This window comes from Bos grunniens, chromosome 19 (genome assembly GCF_055505025.1).
Source record: "Bos grunniens cultivar Pamir isolate PY7600 chromosome 19, Bosgru_T2T1.0, whole genome shotgun sequence".
Taxonomy (NCBI): Eukaryota; Metazoa; Chordata; class Mammalia; order Artiodactyla; family Bovidae; genus Bos; species Bos grunniens.
In genome coordinates this window covers 44,210,733-44,230,424 of record NC_141183.1, presented here as the reverse complement: position 1 = coordinate 44,230,424, position 19,692 = coordinate 44,210,733, and the positions used below count along the sequence as shown (strand labels likewise).

Sequence of the window (19,692 nt, the reverse complement as noted above, 5' to 3'; positions counted from 1 at the left end):
TGGATGCTAGGTTCTTTTATAGATCAGCGGTGGGGGTTGGTGAGGAAACAAAGTAAAAAGACCATTAACCTTGCAAATATCTCCTAGAATGGCAAGCCTCAGGCAGGGAATGTGTTAATTTCTTCCTTCCTGCCATCTTCTACAGGTAGACAGGGTTCTGAACAAAGGCTCTTTAGTTTAACAGTCTGGCAGAGGGGTAGGATTCTCCAAGGCAGTCTATAAGATTATGACAAAAGCAATGTAAAACAAGAAACAGTTCCAACATGGAGTCAGAATTGGCTTTTCCCTGCAACAGTATTCCTTGCCTCAACACAGCTTGTCTCTCAGATTCATTGGCCAGTTGTGCAGCAGGCACAACAAGCTTGGACTTGGTAAGAAATTTGGCTTAGCCAGGCAGGAGCCTTGCTGCTCATGGTGAGAGAGTCATTTCCTAGGCAGGTTGATAGGGAGTCTAGGGGTCCCCAAGGAGAGAGGGGTCTGGAATTCTCAAGGAGGAAGAAAGGACAAACTTTTTTTCTTTCTCCACATTCCTTAGGATTATATAACAATAATGTATCCTGCCTAAGGACAGTCTTTGGATTCAACCTTCTGTTATCTTAAAATGTTAATTATGGGAGTAGACCTGGTCTTTACAAGGATGTATCTTGCCTGAGGACAGTGTTATCTTAAAATGTAAATTATGGGAGTAGGTCTGATGAGGTCTTTACAACCTCCAGATAGTTTTTGGATTATATAACTTCATTGTTAACACTAGCAAGCGGGTACTCTTTCTACCCCTTTCTGATGCTTATGTCAGAAGCTTTCTCTATCTCCTTTATACTTTAATAAAACTTTATTACACAAAAGCTCTGAGCGATCAAGCCTCTGGCTTGCACGCTCAGTCTTGCACTGAGCTTGCACGCCGGTCTCTGGCCCCGGATTGAATTCTTCTCCTCCGGGGGCCAAGAATCCCGGTATATTCGAGTGATTCAACAACAACCTTTCAATGGTTAGCTGGCCCTAGTCAGGGAATATTGGAGCAAGGCTCTAGCAGCTGCTGGGACCATTTGTCCTGAAGATCTTTCGCTCAAGATTCCCTGAAGCGGCACCAGCTGCCCCAGCACTTGGCAGCTGAAGCAAGGAGCCGACAAACTCGATTTTGTTGGTAAGCCTGTGTGCCCTTTTGTGTTGTGAGTCAGTGTATTCCCGCCTCCACTTGTGGAGAGAGGAATTGTTGGACTCTACTTGGGTTGGAACCAGTTCATTGGGGAACTAGTTCTTGTGGGGATAATCCTACCCTTGTTGAAACCGGTTCATTTGTCTGTGGGGTAAATTTATTTGCCTGAGTTGGGAACTGGTTCATCTGTGCCGTGTGCCTTTTTGTATTACTGATCGATGGACTACATTTTGTAGGGTAAGTCGCTCCAGTGTGCCCTCTGGAAACATATTCCCCCCTCAATTTAGGCTTTTCCTCTACAAGACAAGCCAATTTGATTGGGGTAACCAACCTAGATGGCATATTGAAAAGCAGAGACATTACTTTGCCAACAAAGGTCCGTCTAGTCAAGGCTATGGTTTTCCCAGTGGTCATATACGGACGTGAGAGTTGGACTGTGAAGAAAGCCAAGCACCAAAGAATTGATGCTTTTGAACTGTGGTGTTGGAGAAGACTCTTGAGAGTCCCTTGGACTGCAAGGAGATCCAACAGTCCATTCTAAAGGAGATCAGTCCTGGGTGTTCATTGGAAGGAATGATGCTAAAGCTGAAACTGCAGTACTTTGGCCACCTCATTCGAAGAATTGACTCATTGGAAAAGACTCTGATGCTGGGAGGGATTGGGGGCAGGAGGAGAAGGGGACGACAGAGGATGAGATGGCTGGATGGCATCACTGACTCGATGGACATGAGTCTGAGTGAACTCTGGGAGATGGCGATGGACAGGGAGGCCTGGCGTGCTGTGATTCATGGGGTTGCAAAGAGTCGGACACGACTGAGTGACTGAACTGAACTGAACCTTGAAGAAGGGGAATTGTGGTTGGACTGTTTCTGAGTCGGAACCAGTTCATGGGGGAACTCGTTCTTGTGGGGGTAGGAACAGCCTAGTAGGAACTAGGTCATTTGTTTTGTAGGGTAAATTTATTTACCTGGTTTGGGAAATGGTTGATCTGTGCACCAACGATGGAATTTGTGTCGTCTTTGTTGGAATTTTCCTATGTCTTTTGTGTTTTGGTGTTATGAAACTTTTAAAAACAGGAAGTATTTCATGTCCTGAAGGAAAGCTCTTTGAGGTATATATTAGATATGTTAAGATAAGGAGAGCAATGGCCCCTTAATGGCTCACATTTATACAATCTTGAAGTCAGAAATGCTTTGCAAAGGAGAGGGACACAATGATAATAAATGAAGAGTCCCAGAGGCTCCTTTGAGCTTGAGGTGTCTGATTCTAATTTCCCTACAGGAGCCCCAGGTAACTTTGACAGTCGGAAGCTTCAGCTCCAGTTTGGGGTGCTCCCCCTGTGAAGAAAAACTCTGGCCCTTTGGAGAAAGGTCACAGGTCTAATGGGACTAGGAAGTCACATTGATGTGACTTTCCAGTTTTGCCAGGAGGATTCATTTAGGCTGATTCTTTATTTTATTGGCGGGGTCGGGGGTGGGAGGTGGGGGTTGGTACGTGGCTTGAGGGATCTTAGTTCTCCTACCAGGGATTAAAGCCACACTCCCTGCAATGGAAGTCTTAACCACTGGACTGTCAGGGAAGTTCCTAAACTGATACTGGGGGCCCTCACATGGGCCTTTACTACTCGTGGAGGTCCCCACAGGCATTTCCTCAGCTGGTGCAAATGTTATGGTTCTTACTACAATTGAAAGATGCAGCTCAGCAACAACCAAGAGGGAGCTTTGATAAAACAAGGATTCTTACTCTCACATCTTGAGGGCCATACAGGACAGTGGCCAGTGTGGAGGGGGGAGGGAGCACAGAACTGGGCTTCTGCCTTTATTGGAGTCCAAGGGTGGGGTGGGGTGGTTAAGCAAGAACCAGGGGCAGGAAGAGACATGTGGGGTCACTCACATGGTTATCTAGGTTGCCCAGGGTTTTCTAGAAAGGAGAACTTGATGGGGGAGGCAGGCGTGGGGGCTTACCTAGAAGCCAGTATACAGCTGACAATGTGTTCATGCAAAATGCGTGTTTGAAACAGAAGCTTGAGCAATCAGAAGCTTAATACCAGTCCCTTAGGATCAGGCATGTATACTGTGTTTCCAACAGTGCCAAAGGCCTCCTTTCTCCAAGACCTCATCAATACTTGTCAGGTTTTTGAGAGTGTGAGGTGGCCAACACATTTAGAACAGATCCTATGGTCTACAGGGCAGAGAACGGATAGCCTCAGATAAGTGTCTGCAACTTTGAATAACAGAGCTCTGAGGGGTGCCTCTCACCTCCTTAAGACAAGAACCAGGCGCTGGGAAAGGATCTCAGTGACTGCACGGTGATGCCAGGCTGCTGAGGTCAACTGTGCCAGGCCCTGGGTCTTGGAGATGCCTCCCTACTGTCTCCATTCATCTGAAAATACACTGACCCTCAAATTTGGCTGTTGCCTCTCTCTGTGGAGTGGGAGCAGGGCCGTGGACTATTCTTTTTGGGTTGGACTCACTGTGACTCAGTTGTGCTCATTTCACATGCCAGCAAGGGTATGCTCAAAATCCTTCAAGCTAGGCTTTAGCAGTACGTGAACTGAGAACTTCCAGGTGTACAAGCTAGGCTTAGAAAAGGCTGAGGAACCAGAGATCAAATTGCCAACATTTGTTGGATCATAGAGAAAGCAAGGAAATTCCATAAAAAACACCTACTTCTGCTTCATTGACTAGCCTTTGACACTAAAGGCTTTGACTGTGTGGAACAAAACAAACTGGAAAATTCTTAAAGAGTACCAGATCACCTTGGGCTTCCCTGATAGCTCAGTTGGTAAAGAATCCGCCGACAATGCAGGAGACCCCGGTTCGATTCCTGGGTCGGGAAGATCCACTGGAAAAAGAATAGGCTCCCCACTCCAGTATTCTAGGGCTTCCCTTGTGGCTCAGCTGGTAAAGAATCCACCTGCAATGCAAGAGACCTGGGTTCAATCCCTGGGTTGGGAAGATGCCCTGAAGGGAAAGGTTATCCACTCTAGTGTTCTGGCCTGGAGAATGCCATGGACTGTATAATCCATGGGGTGGGTGGTAAAGAGTCCGACACGAGTGAGCAACTTTCACTTACTTACTCACCAGACCACCTTACCTGTCTCCCGAAAAACCTGTATGAGGGTCAAGAAGCAACAGTAAGAATTGGACATGGAACAACTGACCTGCTCAAAATTGGGAAAGGAGTATGACAAGGCTGTATGTTGTCACCCTGCTTATTTAACTTTATGCAAAGTACATTATGAGAAATGCCAGGCTGGATGAATTATAATCTGGAATCAAGATTGCTGGGAGAAATATCAACAACCTCAGAAAGGCAGATGGTACCACTCTAATGGCAGAAATTGAAGAAGAACTAAAGAGCCTCTTGATGAAAGTAGAAGAAGAGAGTGAAAAAGACGGCTTAAAATCCAACATAAAAAAAAACTTAAGATCATGGCATCTGGTCCCATCACTTCATGGCAAATAGAAGGTGAAAATGTGAAAACAGTGACACATTTCATTTTCTTGGGATCCAAAATCACACAGGTGGTGACTGCAGCTATGAAGTTAAAAGATGCTTGCTCCTTGGAAGGAAAGCTATGAAAAACCCAGACAGCATTTTAAAAAGCAGAGACACCACTTTGCCACAAATATTCATAGTCAAAGCTATGGTCTTTCCAGTAGTTAGGTACAGTTGTGAATGTTGGACCATAAAGAAGGTTGACGCCCGAGAATTGATGCTTTTGAATTGTGGTGCTGGAGCAGACTCTTTGAGAGTCCCTTGGACAGCAAGGGGATCAAACCAATCAAACCTAAAGGAAATCGACCTGGGATATGCATTGGAAGAACTTGTGCTGAGGCTGAAGCTCCAGTACTTTGGCCACCTGATGCAAAGAGCCTATTCATTGGAAAAGGCCCTGATGCTGGGAAAGATTGGAGGCAGGAGGAGAAGGGGACGACAGAGGATGAGACGGTTAGATAGTATCACCGACTCAATGGACATGAATTTGAGCAAACTCCAGGAGATAGTGTAGGACAGAGGAGCCTGGCACACTTCAGTCCATGGAGTTGCAAAGAGTCGGACGTGACTTGACGACTGAACGACAGCTTCCAAGTTGTCCGGTGATGCCAAAGTGTGTTTGCTGGAACTCTAGCTGTCTCTGTGTCTCCCTGGGCTCTGAGAATTAAAAAACAAAACAAAACAGTATTTTATTGAGTTATGGTTCAGGTAAACACATAGACCCTAGTCTGTTGGATGAATTTTTATGTTGTAAACAGCTGTGTGACCATCATCCAGGTCAAGCTCCAGGACATTTCCAGCACCCAGATGATTCCTTCGGGTTCCTCCCAGTTGGAGCCCTCCATGGGTCATCACTTTCCTGACTGATTGTTGGATTTTATCTAATAAAAGACTCCCAGCATGTGCTCAGTCATGCCTGGCTCCTGTACACAACTGTGAGAGTCACTGATGATCTTGCCTATATCTTTGATCCCTTTTTATTGCCAAGGGCTAGTCCACAGTAGTCACATCATCATTCATTTTTCCTTTCTGTTGCTCATGAACAGTGTGATTCCAGTGTGGGGCTACGGTGAGTGAAGTTGTTATGCATGCCTGCATATGTTTTCATCTCTCTTGGGTAAATATCTAGAAGCAGAAGAGCCTGGACACAGTAGAGGCAGAAGACCCACCAACAAGGTTCCAACACTCCTGTATTTTACACTCAACCTTCAGTGAATGAGAGTTCCGTGATCTTTATCCCAGTAGATGAGGAAATGGTCCCCGTGTTCCTGGCGTCAAACAGGATTGCAAAGCATTTCCCTTTCTTTTCCTCCTTTCTGCTTCAACTGTGCCATCTGCCCCTTAAATCCAGTCACATTGTGGTTGATCTAGAAATGTAGAGGGGACGGAGGGTGGACAGAGAAGGCATGTGTGCTCAATCTATGGGATCATCTCAAATAAGTCAGTCTTTGCAAATTCTGGGGCACCGAGGCAAGCCCAAGAATAGAGAGAGGTGCAGACAGGTTCTCAGCCCCAGGGTACCTGCTCCACACTGAGTACCTATAGGACCCCCAGCTGCTTGTCCTGGCTGGACATGGGGTCCCATCTCTAGCACACAGTGGGGGCCTACTGAATCTCCGGTGAGTCTGTTGCTGTGTGTTTCCTCCCCAAACCCCTTTCCGACAAAAGCCGATCCTGAGTCTCTGTTTCTGTCAAACATTTCCACTAACAAGGTACTGGAACCAATTAAAGACAGTTATTCAATATATTGCCTCCAACTCAATGTCACTTGGAATATTCTATTATGTCTGAGTTGTCTCTGCTCCCCATTCTAAAGCCCAGAATCAAGAGAGAGAAGAGAGAGAGAAATTCACAGAGAGGAGGAGTCAGAAGTTCCCGGGGGCATCATTATGCACAAGGATAAGGGAACCTCCATCACCAGGTTTTCTATTTTCAAAACATTTCTTTTTATATGATTATGCTTTTATGTGAGGAGGAGAATTTTAAAGGGGAGGAATACCTTTTTAAGAAGTGGAGTAGCCTTATATGGCTCAAGCTGCCGCTAGTGAGCTGTGTGACCTTGGATATGACCTGTAGATTCTCTGAGCCTTAGTTTCCCGGTCTGCAAAATGGGTATAACTAGGCCTTCCTGCAGCACTGCCACCCCATGCCCTGGCAGCGCCCCATCACACACACTGTTGTCGGGACATGACACAGCCACACGCGCAGGGACAGTGTCTTTTAGAAGCTGTGCACGTGGTGAGAATGTCCGAGCCTACGTGAACTATTCTGACTTGGGGTGGAGGGTAGGAGGAGAGCAGAAGGTCTGAAGGCCTTGGGAGAGGGGCACCCACTTCTGTCCTCCATCTTCCTCCCTACATTTCTCCCTTCCTCTAAACTGACTTTCTCCTGCTCCTGGCTCCTCCCCATTTAATAACAGATTATCTGCATTGAATTCTGTATCTTGGTGAGTCATTCCTGTTGCAGAGGTCTGCCTGGACAGCATGCAAAGCGGCAGTGGTCACGTAGGCGATGAAGACGTGGCCTTCAGGGACACCCAGCCTCCCTACATAAACCCAGTGAGTTCCAGGGCTGGGAGAGGCCTCGGCCAGGGGGACACAGCTCTGGGGCTCTGAGGAAACAGCTCCTGCTGGGGTGACAGGAGGCCGGGGGGCCTCGTTCGAAAGAGAACAGACGAAGGGCAGACATACCAACCAGGGCGGCCCTGCCACAACTTCTACCTGTGCCCATCTCCTCGGTGCCACTCAAGGCTGAGGGTCACCAGGATTTGTGCGTGTGACAAATGTTTACTGAGCTTTCTCCTGATCTCTCTCCTGTTCTAGGTGCTCAGTGGGGGAAGAAGAGTCTAAGTAATAAATAGAAAAGTGAATTTCCATTTTTTTTTTTTAACTGAAGGAAGGTAAACGTCTCCTGGGGAGCATGGCACTTAAGGGCACTTACTTGGAAGATGACCTCCCTGGATTCAGCCATTTACTAGCTGGATGACCTCAAGCAAGTTACTTTACCTCTCTGGGCCTCAGCTTCTGCTTGGGTATAATGGGAATAATCAAGTCACCACCCAGAGCTCGGGTAAGGATTAAGCAAGGTAGCACGTTGAGAGAGTTTGAAAGATATCTGGCCCACTGTGGGGGGCTCTGAAAGCGTTTAGAATTGTTAGGAGTCTGGGCGCAGGAGGAAAGGCCTCCCAAACAGGTATCTGGCATCTGAGGGTTGAGAGAGCTAGGCAGGGCAGGTCAAGGGTGTCTGAGAAAGACTGTCCCAGGAGGGTGGAGGAGGCTGCCCCTGCACTGTGGGGTGCATAGGGCTCTCTTCTGGGCATTTTTACCCTCTGTGTGGAGGTCTTGTCATAGGTAGCCTTGTTTAAACCAGCGGTCCCCCACCTCCAGGCATGGGCTGGTGTTTGTGCCGGGTAGGAACTGGGCTGCATAGCAGGAGGTAAGCAGCTTGTGAGCTAGTGACGCTCCATCTGTATTTATAGCCACTCCCCATAGCTCACATCTTCCCTGCCTTGTAAAAATTGTCTCCTGTGAAACTAGTCCCTGGTGCCAGAAAGATTGGGACAGCTGGTTTAAACCCTTATCATCTCCACAACATAAATGTATTACTGAGCTCACAGAGGTGGAGGCTACTTGTAAGGTTCCCAGGTGATAAGGGCTGAGGAGGGAGGTGCCTTGATTTCCCCCATCCTGGGGGAGGGAGGTGTCCACAGAGAGTCCCCTAGGGGAGGAGGAGGCAGGCAGGCGGCAGCCTGGGTCCCAGGAACTTTCTGAGCTCACTGAGTCCTGGCCCAGCCCTGCAGTAGGAGCCTCTCCCGGGCTCAACTTCCTGGCAGGCTGGGCAGGGGGGCTGACGGAGCCCTTCATGGGGAGGGGGTGCATGGGGCATCAGGTGCTGGGGAGCTGCTTGATCCATACTCAAGCCCACCTCCCCGGGAGCCCTGGTGTGGTCTATGTGCTCCGTGCAATGGCCAATGCCCTTCAGCCCGTCTAGTGAGGGCTCCCGGGTTGGGTTGGAGGAAGCTGGGCTGCCTGGTGGGAGCCTCCACAGTGGTCTAAGTCAGGATGTGTCGCCTGGGTCTTGTTCTCCATCAGATGGGGGACCCGGAGCCACTTCCAGGTTCAGCCATTTTATTATTCTGATGACATGTTTTTACTCTCTAATCCTTGGATTCAAAAGCCCAACTTTTGAATAGACAGGTCACGTGACTTGGTGACATCAGAGCTGCCAGCACAGGGAGTTGGGAGACCAGCCTAATCTGTGAGGCTATAAATCCAACATAAAAATCCATCTTCCTGGGTCGTAGGAAGCAAAAGCCTATGCTACTCTTTCCTGCTAAGATCACACACACACACACACACACAGAGGGGTCTTCAGCCACACCAGGCTTAAACCATACAAATGTATTTCCTTACAGTTCTGAGGTTAGAAATCTAAAATCAAATGTCAGCAAAGCTGTTTCCTTCTGGAGCCTTCAGGGGAGAATGTGTCGTTTTTTTCCAACTTCTAGAGGCTGCCCGCTTGCCTTGGCTTCTGGCCCCTTCCTCCTCCTGTGATTTTTTTTTTTTCTTTTTTGACTGTGTCAGGTCTCAATTGTGGCACAAGCAATCTTCATTGTGGCCCATGGGCTCTCCAGCTGTGGCCCATGTGGGATCTTAGTTCCGCAACCAGGGATCTAACCCTCAATCGCTGCACTGGATGGCAGATACTTAACCACAGCTGGACCACCAGGGAACTCTTCACTTTCCTCCTTCTCTAAAGCCAGCAGCTTCTTGCTTCTGTTGTCACATCTCCGACAACTGACTCTCCTCCTCTGCCTCCCTCTTTGCAGACCCTGTGACTATTGAGCCCACGCAGATAGCCCAGATAACCCCCCACAATCTCGCGATTCTTAATCATACTTGCAGAGTCCCTTTTGCTGGGTAAAGTAACATATTCACAACTTCTGGGGATTATAATGTAGACATTTTTGGTGGGAAAAGGGGGAGGGTGTAATTACTCAGTCTACCATAACCTTCTTGGAGTCAATAAATATTAGCTGTTTCTTTGAATCTTTCCAGAAAATTTTATTTATAATAAGTAAATATATGTATATAGCCATTCCTACCCATTTAAAAAATATTACAGAGGGCAATATTACTTATCAGTTTTCGAAGTGGTCCCTTCTTCCTCTTTTCTTGTTAAGTCTCCCTAGAATCTGTTGTATGGAAATACCATAATTAATTTCACCATTTTCTTCCTAGTGGACTTCTGGATTCATTTCCAATTCTTTGCTATTATAACGCAGTAATGAGTAATCTTGTCTTCGGATTATACTCAATTTGAAATCATCTTGTGTTTCAGAATGTGAGGGCACCATTTAAGACATTAAAATCTCATGAAGTTTTTTTGGGGGGAATCATTCCTTAAGATTAACCTGTACTGCCCGCCCCCATGATCCACTCAGGGCTTCCTCCATCCTGCCTTCCTTCTGTGCCCTGAGGACCCCTCCTACCACTCTATACCTTAGTGTGAATATGCTTAAGGGAGGAGCCCATGCTGCCAGGCGGATACATTTTAGCCTTGTCTCTCCTGATGGTGAGAAAGGCTCTTAGGAGGCTTTCAAACTCCAACAAATGAGGGGATTCTTTTTCAGGGAAGAGCACCATGCTAGTCAGCCTGTGTTAGGCTGATTCTACTTCTCCAAACTCACCGACACGGATTTTGACAGAAAGAACTCAGAGATGCAGAGATGTTGTGATTTGCTTAATGTCACCAAAGTTTTTAATGGCAGAATTCAGACCATACCTGGGGCCACAAAAGACACCTCTGCCCAAGGTCCGGGAGCACAGTCTGTCTGAATGGGGTTCTGGCATCACTGGCTATCTCCCAGGGCCAGCTGTGCACACTGGGTTCGGAGGGGCTTCCCTGGATTCTGGGTGGTCCTACAACTGAAGGACATGGACTAGGCCTGAATCGAGCTGGTGTGTATTTTTTTGTTGTTGTTTGGCCTGCAGACTGTTTGTTTTATTTATTTTTTTTTTCAGACTGTTTGTTTTAACTCATTGCCAAAGAGAAAGTATAATACAGAGATATTAGTATCATAAACAACACATACCAGTCACTCAGTTTCAACTCATGAACTATCTGCTTTATCTCTGCCCAGCTCTACTTTCCTTTCCACCCCTGGATTGTTTTGAAGCAAATTTAGATATATCAATTCAATGCAAATATTTCATTATATGCAAAGGAAACCTACTACAATCTTTTTCAAAGCATTTCGCCCCCCAAAATTAGAAAGTTTTAAAGAAGAAAAAGCTCAGATTTCTATTTTCTCCTAAAGACTTGGAAGCTCTGACAACACGGCCTGAAAGGTAATCAGGTTACAGCTGAGTGGACACTGCTCTTTAGATAAGGAAGATGATGCCTACTTTGCTGCAGTCCCCACCACTTCCGACTCTCCCCCACCTGGCCAGTTCAACTATGCAAATCACCTGCCTGGTTCCTGAAAGCATTTAATCTTTGTAAAATGTTACTTAGAGGAGAAGGTAGAAAATTCTTCAACAGTGTGAAAACGTGAAAATTGACTTGGAGACAGAGCTGTATTGAAGGCAGTTTGTAGAACCACGTTAGATAAAAAGTATTCTGGAAGGATGCGCCAGTCTCTCCCCACAGACATTTTTTCACTAATCATCAATGTCACCCAGAAGCTGGGACTTGTTCTCATTTCATGGATGAAGAAATTGAGGCAAAGAGAACTTAAATAAGCTTCCCAAGGCCACTCAGGTAATGAGCAGCAGAATTAGGATTCAAACCTGCAGGATGCCTGACTATAAAATGAAGCATCTTCACCATAATGCTGGGTCCTTTCAAAAGGCTCAGGAAAGAGAACATGACAAAGTGATGGGGCCCAGAAGGGGTGGTGATGCCACGTGAGGACTTGGGAGGCTTCCCAGGGCCTGGAGGAAGGATGGGAGCCCAGGAGCAGAAGTAGAAGAGGGGGCTGCCGCCTGGCTGCAGAGAGCACCTGGGAAAGAGACACTTTCTGAGGCTGCGTGGGGGACAAAGGTCAAGGTCACCATTGTTCTCTGGGTGGGGTGGGCAGGAGGGGAAGGATGACTTCTTGGCCTGCTCAGGTGAGCAGAAGGTTTATCCTCCAGGATAGGTGGGTGGGTCTCTTTGGTCCATGGTGGACCCCTGAGTCCCCAGCTAGGACTTGGGTCTTTACTAGCAGCTTGGCTTGGGGTCCAGCCACCCCCCTCACTCCTCTGGTTCCGTCCCGTCTCAGGGCTGTGTACTCGCCACTTCTTCCTTTGCCAGCTGCCAATCTGACCTTGTTACATCCTCTCAGAGCCTGAGGGGCTCCTTCTCCCAGTCGCAGAATATCTGTGTAACTTCCTCCCTCCAGGGCTGGAAGGTCCGTGGAGCTGAGGCTCCTTCTGTCCTGTTCGTGGCTGCACTTGGTCCCTAGGCTATGGAGAGAAGGAGGCAGGCCAACTGACCACTGTCTCCTCTCCACAGCCTGTTCCCTTCACTGGGAGTATCGAAGGGGGTCTCCAGGATGGACACAAGATCACCGTCATGGGGCGTGTTCTTACCACAGGCGAAAGCAGGTACCGGGAATTGTTGTCGCTCTCGGCCTCACCCCTGAGTGAACCAGGGTGCTGTCATCTCAGGACGGTCCACACAGCATCCTCCAAGCTGCCCACACCCAGTTCAGGGGATGGGAAGGGCCTGGCCCTGCCAACAATGCTCAGCGCCCCCTACCACCTACCTGTAGCATCCGGGCACCATTAACCAGACTCCCCAGAGACAGGGGGAATGGAGGCTCACAGTCTAGGGAGGGAAGCAGGCCAGCCCAGAGGTGGAGTTCTGGGACTGGACTTCGTATACAACGACCCAGAGCTGCAGATACGTTAACTCCCTTCATTTCCTCTAGCCAGTCTCATCTACTTTGGAAACTTCATTTGAGGTGACCTGGAAATATTTAAACTTGCCATCAAAATTGTATTCGGTCTCTTTCAGTCTCAAGGTTTTTCCCACTAAAGTCAATTCAAAATATAGATAACTCAGCTCTGTTTCTCATTCCCTTTCTCCCGAGGGGGACTTTCTGGGAACAGAGAAGAACTTTCACGTATTCCAGAGGTGGGAAGTCCTCAGGAGTTCATGCAGCCCTGGATGAACTATATTTAGTTCCGGGTGGCGTGGAGGCCTGGGGCCTGTGCACCCTGAGGTCTGCCGTGCCCACGGGGGCCCCTCTGCACACGTGGCCTCTCTCAGAAGCCTCTCTGTCCAATCCCAGCTGACTTCTACCCCCGCTGTTCCTCTCATTACTTTGCATGGGGCCTGGGGACGTTCTGGATCCCTCCAGGCCCCTCCCCCCACAGCCCTACTTCTACACCTGGCTTCTAGATGACTTCCTCTGCCACTGCCTCTGCCTCTCCTACCAGGTGACCCGGCCACAGTGATGTGGGACTCTGAGGCCCTCAGTGCCTGCAGGGGACTGTGAGGGAAATGAGGCACCCAGTTCTGAAACCCTGCCCGCAGGGGAACCCGGGACCTTGACTATGAACTCCACCCCTCTCTCCCCCTCCCTGTGCTAACCCTTCCTTCCAGCACAGGAGGGCTTTCTACTCCCACTCTGTCCAATAGAGCCTGTCTCTACCTCCGAGTAGGTTCCCCTTCCAATGGGAGCTGCCATTCTCTCCTTCCCTGGGGCAGAATTTACAAAGGAACACAAGAATGAAGCTGGGGGTCTGCAAAGGGAAAACGACACCCAGAGACATGTCAGAAAAACTATTCTCCACTTTAAGAGAAATTGGAACTTAAAATTTCTCATTTCAGGGTCACTTGGAGCTTCGTTTTCATTGGAGGGAGGGCTGCTGGGTTCAGAAACACACCAGTTCCTCTTGCCCCTGATGGCTGAGGGGCAAGAGGAACACAGAGCATCCTGGTATTTAGGTATTTAGCATCCTGGTATTTAGCATTCAGAACTCACACCCTTATCCAAGAAAGCAGATGGGCCCTGGGGGTTTCCTGGTGGTCCAGTGGTCAGGACTCCAGTCGTCCACTGCAGAGGTCATGGATTTGATCCCTGATCAGAGAACTAAGATACTCGAGCCATGAAGCCAAAAGAAACCCCAGATAAACAAGCAAAACAGAGCACTCTGCAGGTAGAATGCCCACTGAGGGCCACCCGTGGGCGTGGGGCAGTGCCCAGTTCTGTGGTGATGACATGGGAGCCAGACGTGCTGTCTGACTGTTGTGTGTTAGCTGGGAGCCTGAGTGACCCCAGGAAGCAGACTGGGAACCACACTGGCGCTGAGTTCAGGCAAGGTGTTGGGAGAGAGATGCTCATTGGATAATTCGGGCTGGACCTTGGTTAGGGGACATGCATGAGCTCCATCTGGGAAAAAGCAGAACAAGGATTTATCGCACCCCTTTTGTGAGCTAGGCCCCTTGGAAGCTCCTTTTGTCTTCACCCCTCACCCTATAGTTTCAGCTATATCCCAAAGAGATGGAGATGGTGAGGGGCTTCCTCTGAGGTGAGATGGGAACAAGAGATACTTATTTAGGGGTGCCCTTGGGCCGTTTCAGTTGTCATCCCTGAAGGAAGGCAGTCACCCCTTTGCTGCATGCGGCAGTTCGAGGATAGCATGGTCCTGGGTCATTGCAAATGACAAACAGGGCCGATCTGGGGTCAGGGTCCAGGCCTGCTGACCTCATAAGTGAGGAGGGGTCAGGGGGTCATAAGTGACCTAAGGGCCAGGTGGACACACGACACCCTCTGAAGAGGGACAGACGCACACTCTGAGGTCCCCATGCCCAGAGATCTAGGGTTTTTTCTGTGTCTCCCCTTTAGACACCATCTCTGTAGGTGTCCCATCAATGCACCTGTTCTTTCCATTTGTCCTCTTTCCCAACTGAGCAGACACAGGCTGACCTCCAGGGAGCCACCACTTGGCCCCAAAGACTCTCACTTCTAGGCACATTCCTCTACTTCCATCTTGGACACAAATTTCTTTACCCATTTCCTCCTTACTTTTAGAAAACCACACTGTAAGGGCAAAATGCAGTAACTGCACAAAACACAGTGCAAATTCAGTGAACCAAAGGGATGGGACGAGACTAGGAATGGGTACCAACCAGCCACGCAGGTTGTATGCAGGCTCCCAGACAGATGTCAGTCAAAGAGCGAGCACCTCCTGTTCCCACCCTTGGCAGTAAGCCGGGATACTGTCTGATTTTCCTTGACCTAGGTTTTCAGTGAACTTTCAGATGGACTACACTGACCATGAAATTGCCTTCCACTTCAATCCTCGGTTTGAAGAAGGCGGGTATGTGGTCTGTAACACGAAGCAGCTAGGAAAGTGGGGGCCAGAGGAGAGGAAGATGCAGATGCCCTTCCAGAAGGGGAGTTTGTTTGAGATCTGCTTCGAGGTAGAGAGCTCCGCGTTCAAGGTGAGTAGGAGCTCTCCTCTCTTCAGCTGTCTGTTCCCCAGCCCCATAAGGTGCTGCGAGCAGCCTTTAAATAGCCATGTGAGCATCACTTTGTACAGAGAAGAGGACTATTTCCTTGTAAGGCCGCCGTCTCCTTACACACCTTCACCTGCATCTACAGGCACACCTGTTGCTTCTTTTACTCTGGAAGTAAGCACTGGAGAAGTCACCGTGATGCCTTTCGGCCTCCTGGGTCCTTCAGTCCAAGTTATTTCCATTTCTCTGTTGTAGCCCCTCTTCCACTCCAGGTCCCTGGGAATATTTGTTTTTCTGTTACCTTGTTGCTGCATTTATCCAGGTGTTATTAAAGACTTAGTTCTGCCTGGCATTGCACATTGGTTTTGCAAGCAGAGCGGTGTCTCTGGGCTTGGGGAGATGGGAGGGGAGCTGAGTACATCTGTGTCTTTTTTCTCTGTGTGAACATGAATGTCCCCACTCCCTCATCATACAACCTGACATCACTTCTTCTCTGCTCCCCGTGAACATTTGCATGTATATTTCAGTAACACCACAGGAGAGCTAAGACTAGAAAGACAAACCTACACCAGAAGAATGAAGAAGCCAAGGACTAGAGTCAGGTAGAGGTTGCCCTTCGATGCACTTAGGGTCCCAAGCATGTTCCTGTGACTGGCACAGCTCTGAAGGCTGTTGCCCTGACCTACAGAGGATTGATGTAAAAACCAGATACGGGTTTGAACGTCTGGAAGCAGGGGTCCCGGAGGCACAGGTGTGCTCCCACCTGGTCCTGGACCCCCTCCTGCCATGTGTGCTCATCTCAACAGGTGATGGTGAACAAGAACATCTTCCTGTATTATGTACACCGTGTGCCCTTCTACCAACTCAATGCCATCTCCATCAAGGGCGGTGTGCATCTGTCCTACATCAGCTTCCAGGTCAGACTTCACCCAGCACTCGTCCCCAGGGGCTGGGTGTGGGGCCCCGTCCCCTGTGTGGGTCCTGCTGTGTGAACCCAAAGGTGCCAGTCAGTCTCATCTCCAGGTGGTTCTGGGTTCCCCAGTCCGTCCTCGTGTTGCTGTCTCTGTCTGGGACACCCACTCAGGCTCCTGGACTAGTAGATTTCTTGTCTCTTTCACTCTCTGTCATCCCCCTGGTGAGGAGGCCCTGTGCTTCTAGAAAGAACTTGGAATCAAACTGAATCCAGCTCAGATCCCCGGCTCTGCCATTTTCATCGGCTGGGGAATCTTAGACGAGCGACTTCACCTCTCCCAGCCTTAGTCTCTTCACCTGTGGACTGAGCATGATCGGCCAACCCAAAGGTCGTTGTGTGAGTTCAATAAGACCATACACATCGAAGGGCACAGTATATCCTTTACATGGCCATTCCTGGGTTTATTTGACCCTCTCTGTGTATTATAATTTTTGAATGTGTTAGCAACATCTAAAAGGTCAGGACCAATTTTGCAAAATGAAAAAGTTCTGGAATTGGATGGTGGTGACTTTTGCACAACCACAGGAGTGGACCACTGAACTGTAGGTACACTTGTGTGTGTGTGCGGTTGCTCAGTCATGTCCAACTCTTTGCGACCCCATGGACTGGAGCCCGCCAGGCTCCTCTGTCCATGGCGCTTCTCCAGGCAAAAACACTGGAGTGGGTTGCCAGGCCCTCCTCCAGCAGATCTTCCCAACCCAGGGATCAAACCTAGGTCTCCCACATTCTTTACAGTCTGAGCTAGTACACTTAAGATATTTTGCGTAATGTGCATTTCACCACTGTTGAGCAAAAGAGGTCAGGTAGATTTCTTCTTCTTCTTGAAGATGGAGAGGTCCCAGGAGACTGATTACCTCAAGGATGCTGACTAGAAAATTCCAGACTGGCTGATTAAGACTACATTCCTGGAGAAGGGCAAAGCTACAGTTAGGTCAGGTGTTAAACTTAGGGTTGGTATCATGGGCTTCAACAAAAGTGAGGCCATTTTGCACCTGTGGTTTTCTCTTTAACTATGCCCCACTTTGTAGCAAACTCTCAGCCTAACCAAAAGATATAATCAGAATGTAAGGCATTAGCATCACTCTCAGCTACCGATATATAGTCCCCACAGCTTTGTTCACCCTTGGTGTGGTCTCCATGGCCATGACTGTTTTGCTTAATCCCTCTGACATTTGTAACCCAGCAAGACCCTATGGGGGCATCCTGGGACAGCCCTATGACCCATGAGTGTTATAAACCTTTAGCCTCCTAGGCCTTCCCCAAGCTCCAAGGATAAAATTTAAGTGAGAAAATGCAGAAGCAAAGCGTAACAGTCAAGCAAAACAAAGTGATAATAGGTTAACCATTAAACACCATCAAGGACCTTTAGTTCCTCCTCAAGAGCTATAGACAGTATTCTGAACCAAATTCTTTGTGCTGTTTTACAGATATAGAAATCCCTATCATGTGGAAGATGTTCACTCTATGGTGCTCACATGGTCATAGAACCCAGAAGCTTGATGATATTGGCTCCTGATGCTCACATGGTCATAGAACCCAGAAACTTGATGATATTGGCTCCCAATTACCTCACCACCAACCAATCAGAAGACGTCCATGAGCTGATCGCATACCCCTCACCCTCTTGCTCACCCTGTGTTTAAGACCATTTCCCTGAACGTCATCATGGAGTTTGGGTTTTTTAAGCTTGCCTGGACTCCTTGCTTGGGAACTGCAGTAAATGCTGCACTTTCTTTCATCATAACCCTGTGTCAGTAGATTGATTTTACTGTGTGTGGATGAATCGTACTGAGTGGAGGTAAATCTGATCTAGATAGGGATGGATGGATTGGAAATTCTGATGATAAGTTCAGTTGAAAGATTACTTACTTTAGCAATGTATTGGGGGTTATAGATTGGGGCTTTATCTTTCCTAGTCAGTGGCAGAGAAAAAGAAAGGAAAAGAAGGAGAAAGAGTGTCATGTATAGTTAAAGTGTGAAGACCTGATCCATTCTCTCGGGCCAGAGCAGCCTACCTGAACGTCATCTACTGCTCTTCCCCCTCACTTTGATTCTGAAGTCTCCATCACTTGGACAGGACCAGGTGCCATGTGGGGTCTTCTTCAGTCCTGAGACATATATCCAAGATTCAAGAGCTTGACTGTCATCCATGTAGTTGGGATGATCTGGTACAGTCCCTTTCAAGATTAAAGGGAAGTTTTTGCTCTTAGTGATTCCAAATCAGACAGTAGAAGACAACTGGGACTGAGTTTGGTGAGTTGTAGCCAGACTAAGTGCCCTCCAAGCCTCAGCTCTTTTGGTGCTCACGACAATCGTATCAAAGGAGGCCCGTGATTAGTTACATCTCACAGATGAGGAAAGACTGAAACTTAGAGAGTATAGGGGAGCAAAATTTGCTACCCCTAAATGTGTCACTTCAGCATGAGTATTCATTTAGGCTGATTCTTCTTAAGAAACTGAAGACTCGAAGTTTTTCTTTTACCTCCTCCTCAACACGGGGTCGCAAAGAGTCGGATACGACTGAGTGACTGAACTGAACAACTGCAGCAAAGAATGCAGACGAAGGACGTGTTATAGAAATAGAGCCGTGAGCAGTGATACTTACAGAAGAACTCAAGCGAGGTGTGGAGATCAGAGTCCACTCTGCACCCAGCAAACACTTACATACCGAACACTGACTTTTCTGCGAATAGCCTTCCTCATCTTTGAAGTCCCAAACCATTGCCCTCAACGTCTTCTTGTGATTTTAGCTGAAGGTGGTATTTATTTACTTATTTTTTTGGCTCTACTTTTATTTTTATTTTTTTTTAATTTTATTTAATTTTTAAACTTTACAATATTGTATTAGTTTTGCCAAATATCGAAATGAATCCGCCACAGGTATACCTGTGTTCCCCATCCTGATCCCTCCTCCCTCCTCCCTCCCCATACCCTCCCTCTTGAAGGTGGTATTTAAAGTGATGGTTTTGACCATTTTGGTGGGTAGTTCTCCTGGGTCTCTCCTATGTATGTAAGTGTTAACTATACCTTTGTTAGATTTTTTTCCTTTTAATGTGTCTCATGTCAATTCAATCTTAGACCAGCCAGAAGAACCTAGAAGGGTAGAGGAAAATTTCTTCATTCCCCAACATTCATGTTGTAACGTGGTAGAATTCACTTCCTGTTTAGGGCTGAACAATATTGCATTGTATGTATAGACCTCATTTTGTTTATCTAGTCATCCATCAATGGACACCCGTGTTGCTTCTATCTTTTGGCTGTTGTAAATAATACCAGGTACATGGGTGTACACATATCTCTCCAAGCCTCTGCTTTCAGCTCTTTAGGGTATATAGCCAGACATGGAATTGCTGGCAGTGGGAAGTCGCTTCCATTGTGTCTGACTTTTTGCGACCATATAGCCTGTAGCCTGCCAGGCTCTTCTGTCCATGGAATTCTCCTGGCAAGAGTACTGGAGTGGGTTGCCATGATCTTCTGCAGGGGATCTTCCTGACCCAGGGATCAAATCCAGGTGCCCTGCATAACAGGCAGATTCTTTACCATCTGACCCAGGCGTGGAATTGCTGGACCAGATGGTAATTCTGTGTTTAGTTGTTAAAGGAACATCCGT

At 47.9% G+C, this 19,692-nt stretch overlaps 1 protein-coding gene across 6 annotated transcripts; it reads left to right on the top strand.

Moving 5' to 3' along the window:
- The first annotated feature begins 415 nt into the window (after positions 1-415).
- LOC147352482 (galectin-9-like) lies at positions 416-17,969 on the top strand. Of its 6 annotated transcripts, none has more exons than XM_086355596.1 (7): positions 416-1,144; positions 7,553-7,726; positions 12,155-12,246; positions 14,893-15,094; positions 15,637-15,711; positions 15,916-16,026; positions 17,510-17,969. In XM_086355596.1, exons 2-5 carry the CDS (start codon positions 7,694-7,696, stop codon positions 15,637-15,639), a joined length of 330 nt encoding a protein of 109 aa, XP_086211722.1. In that variant the 5' UTR covers positions 416-1,144; positions 7,553-7,693; the 3' UTR covers positions 15,640-15,711; positions 15,916-16,026; positions 17,510-17,969. The 6 variants fall into 6 exon arrangements, with proteins under 6 accessions (XP_086211722.1, XP_086211717.1, XP_086211719.1 ...); XM_086355591.1 differs by lacking the exon at positions 15,637-15,711 and adding an exon at positions 16,910-17,013 and having other exon boundaries at positions 17,510-17,951; XM_086355593.1 differs by lacking the exons at positions 7,553-7,726; positions 15,637-15,711 and adding an exon at positions 16,910-17,013 and having other exon boundaries at positions 17,510-17,929.
- The last annotated feature ends 1,723 nt before the right edge of the window (positions 17,970-19,692 follow it).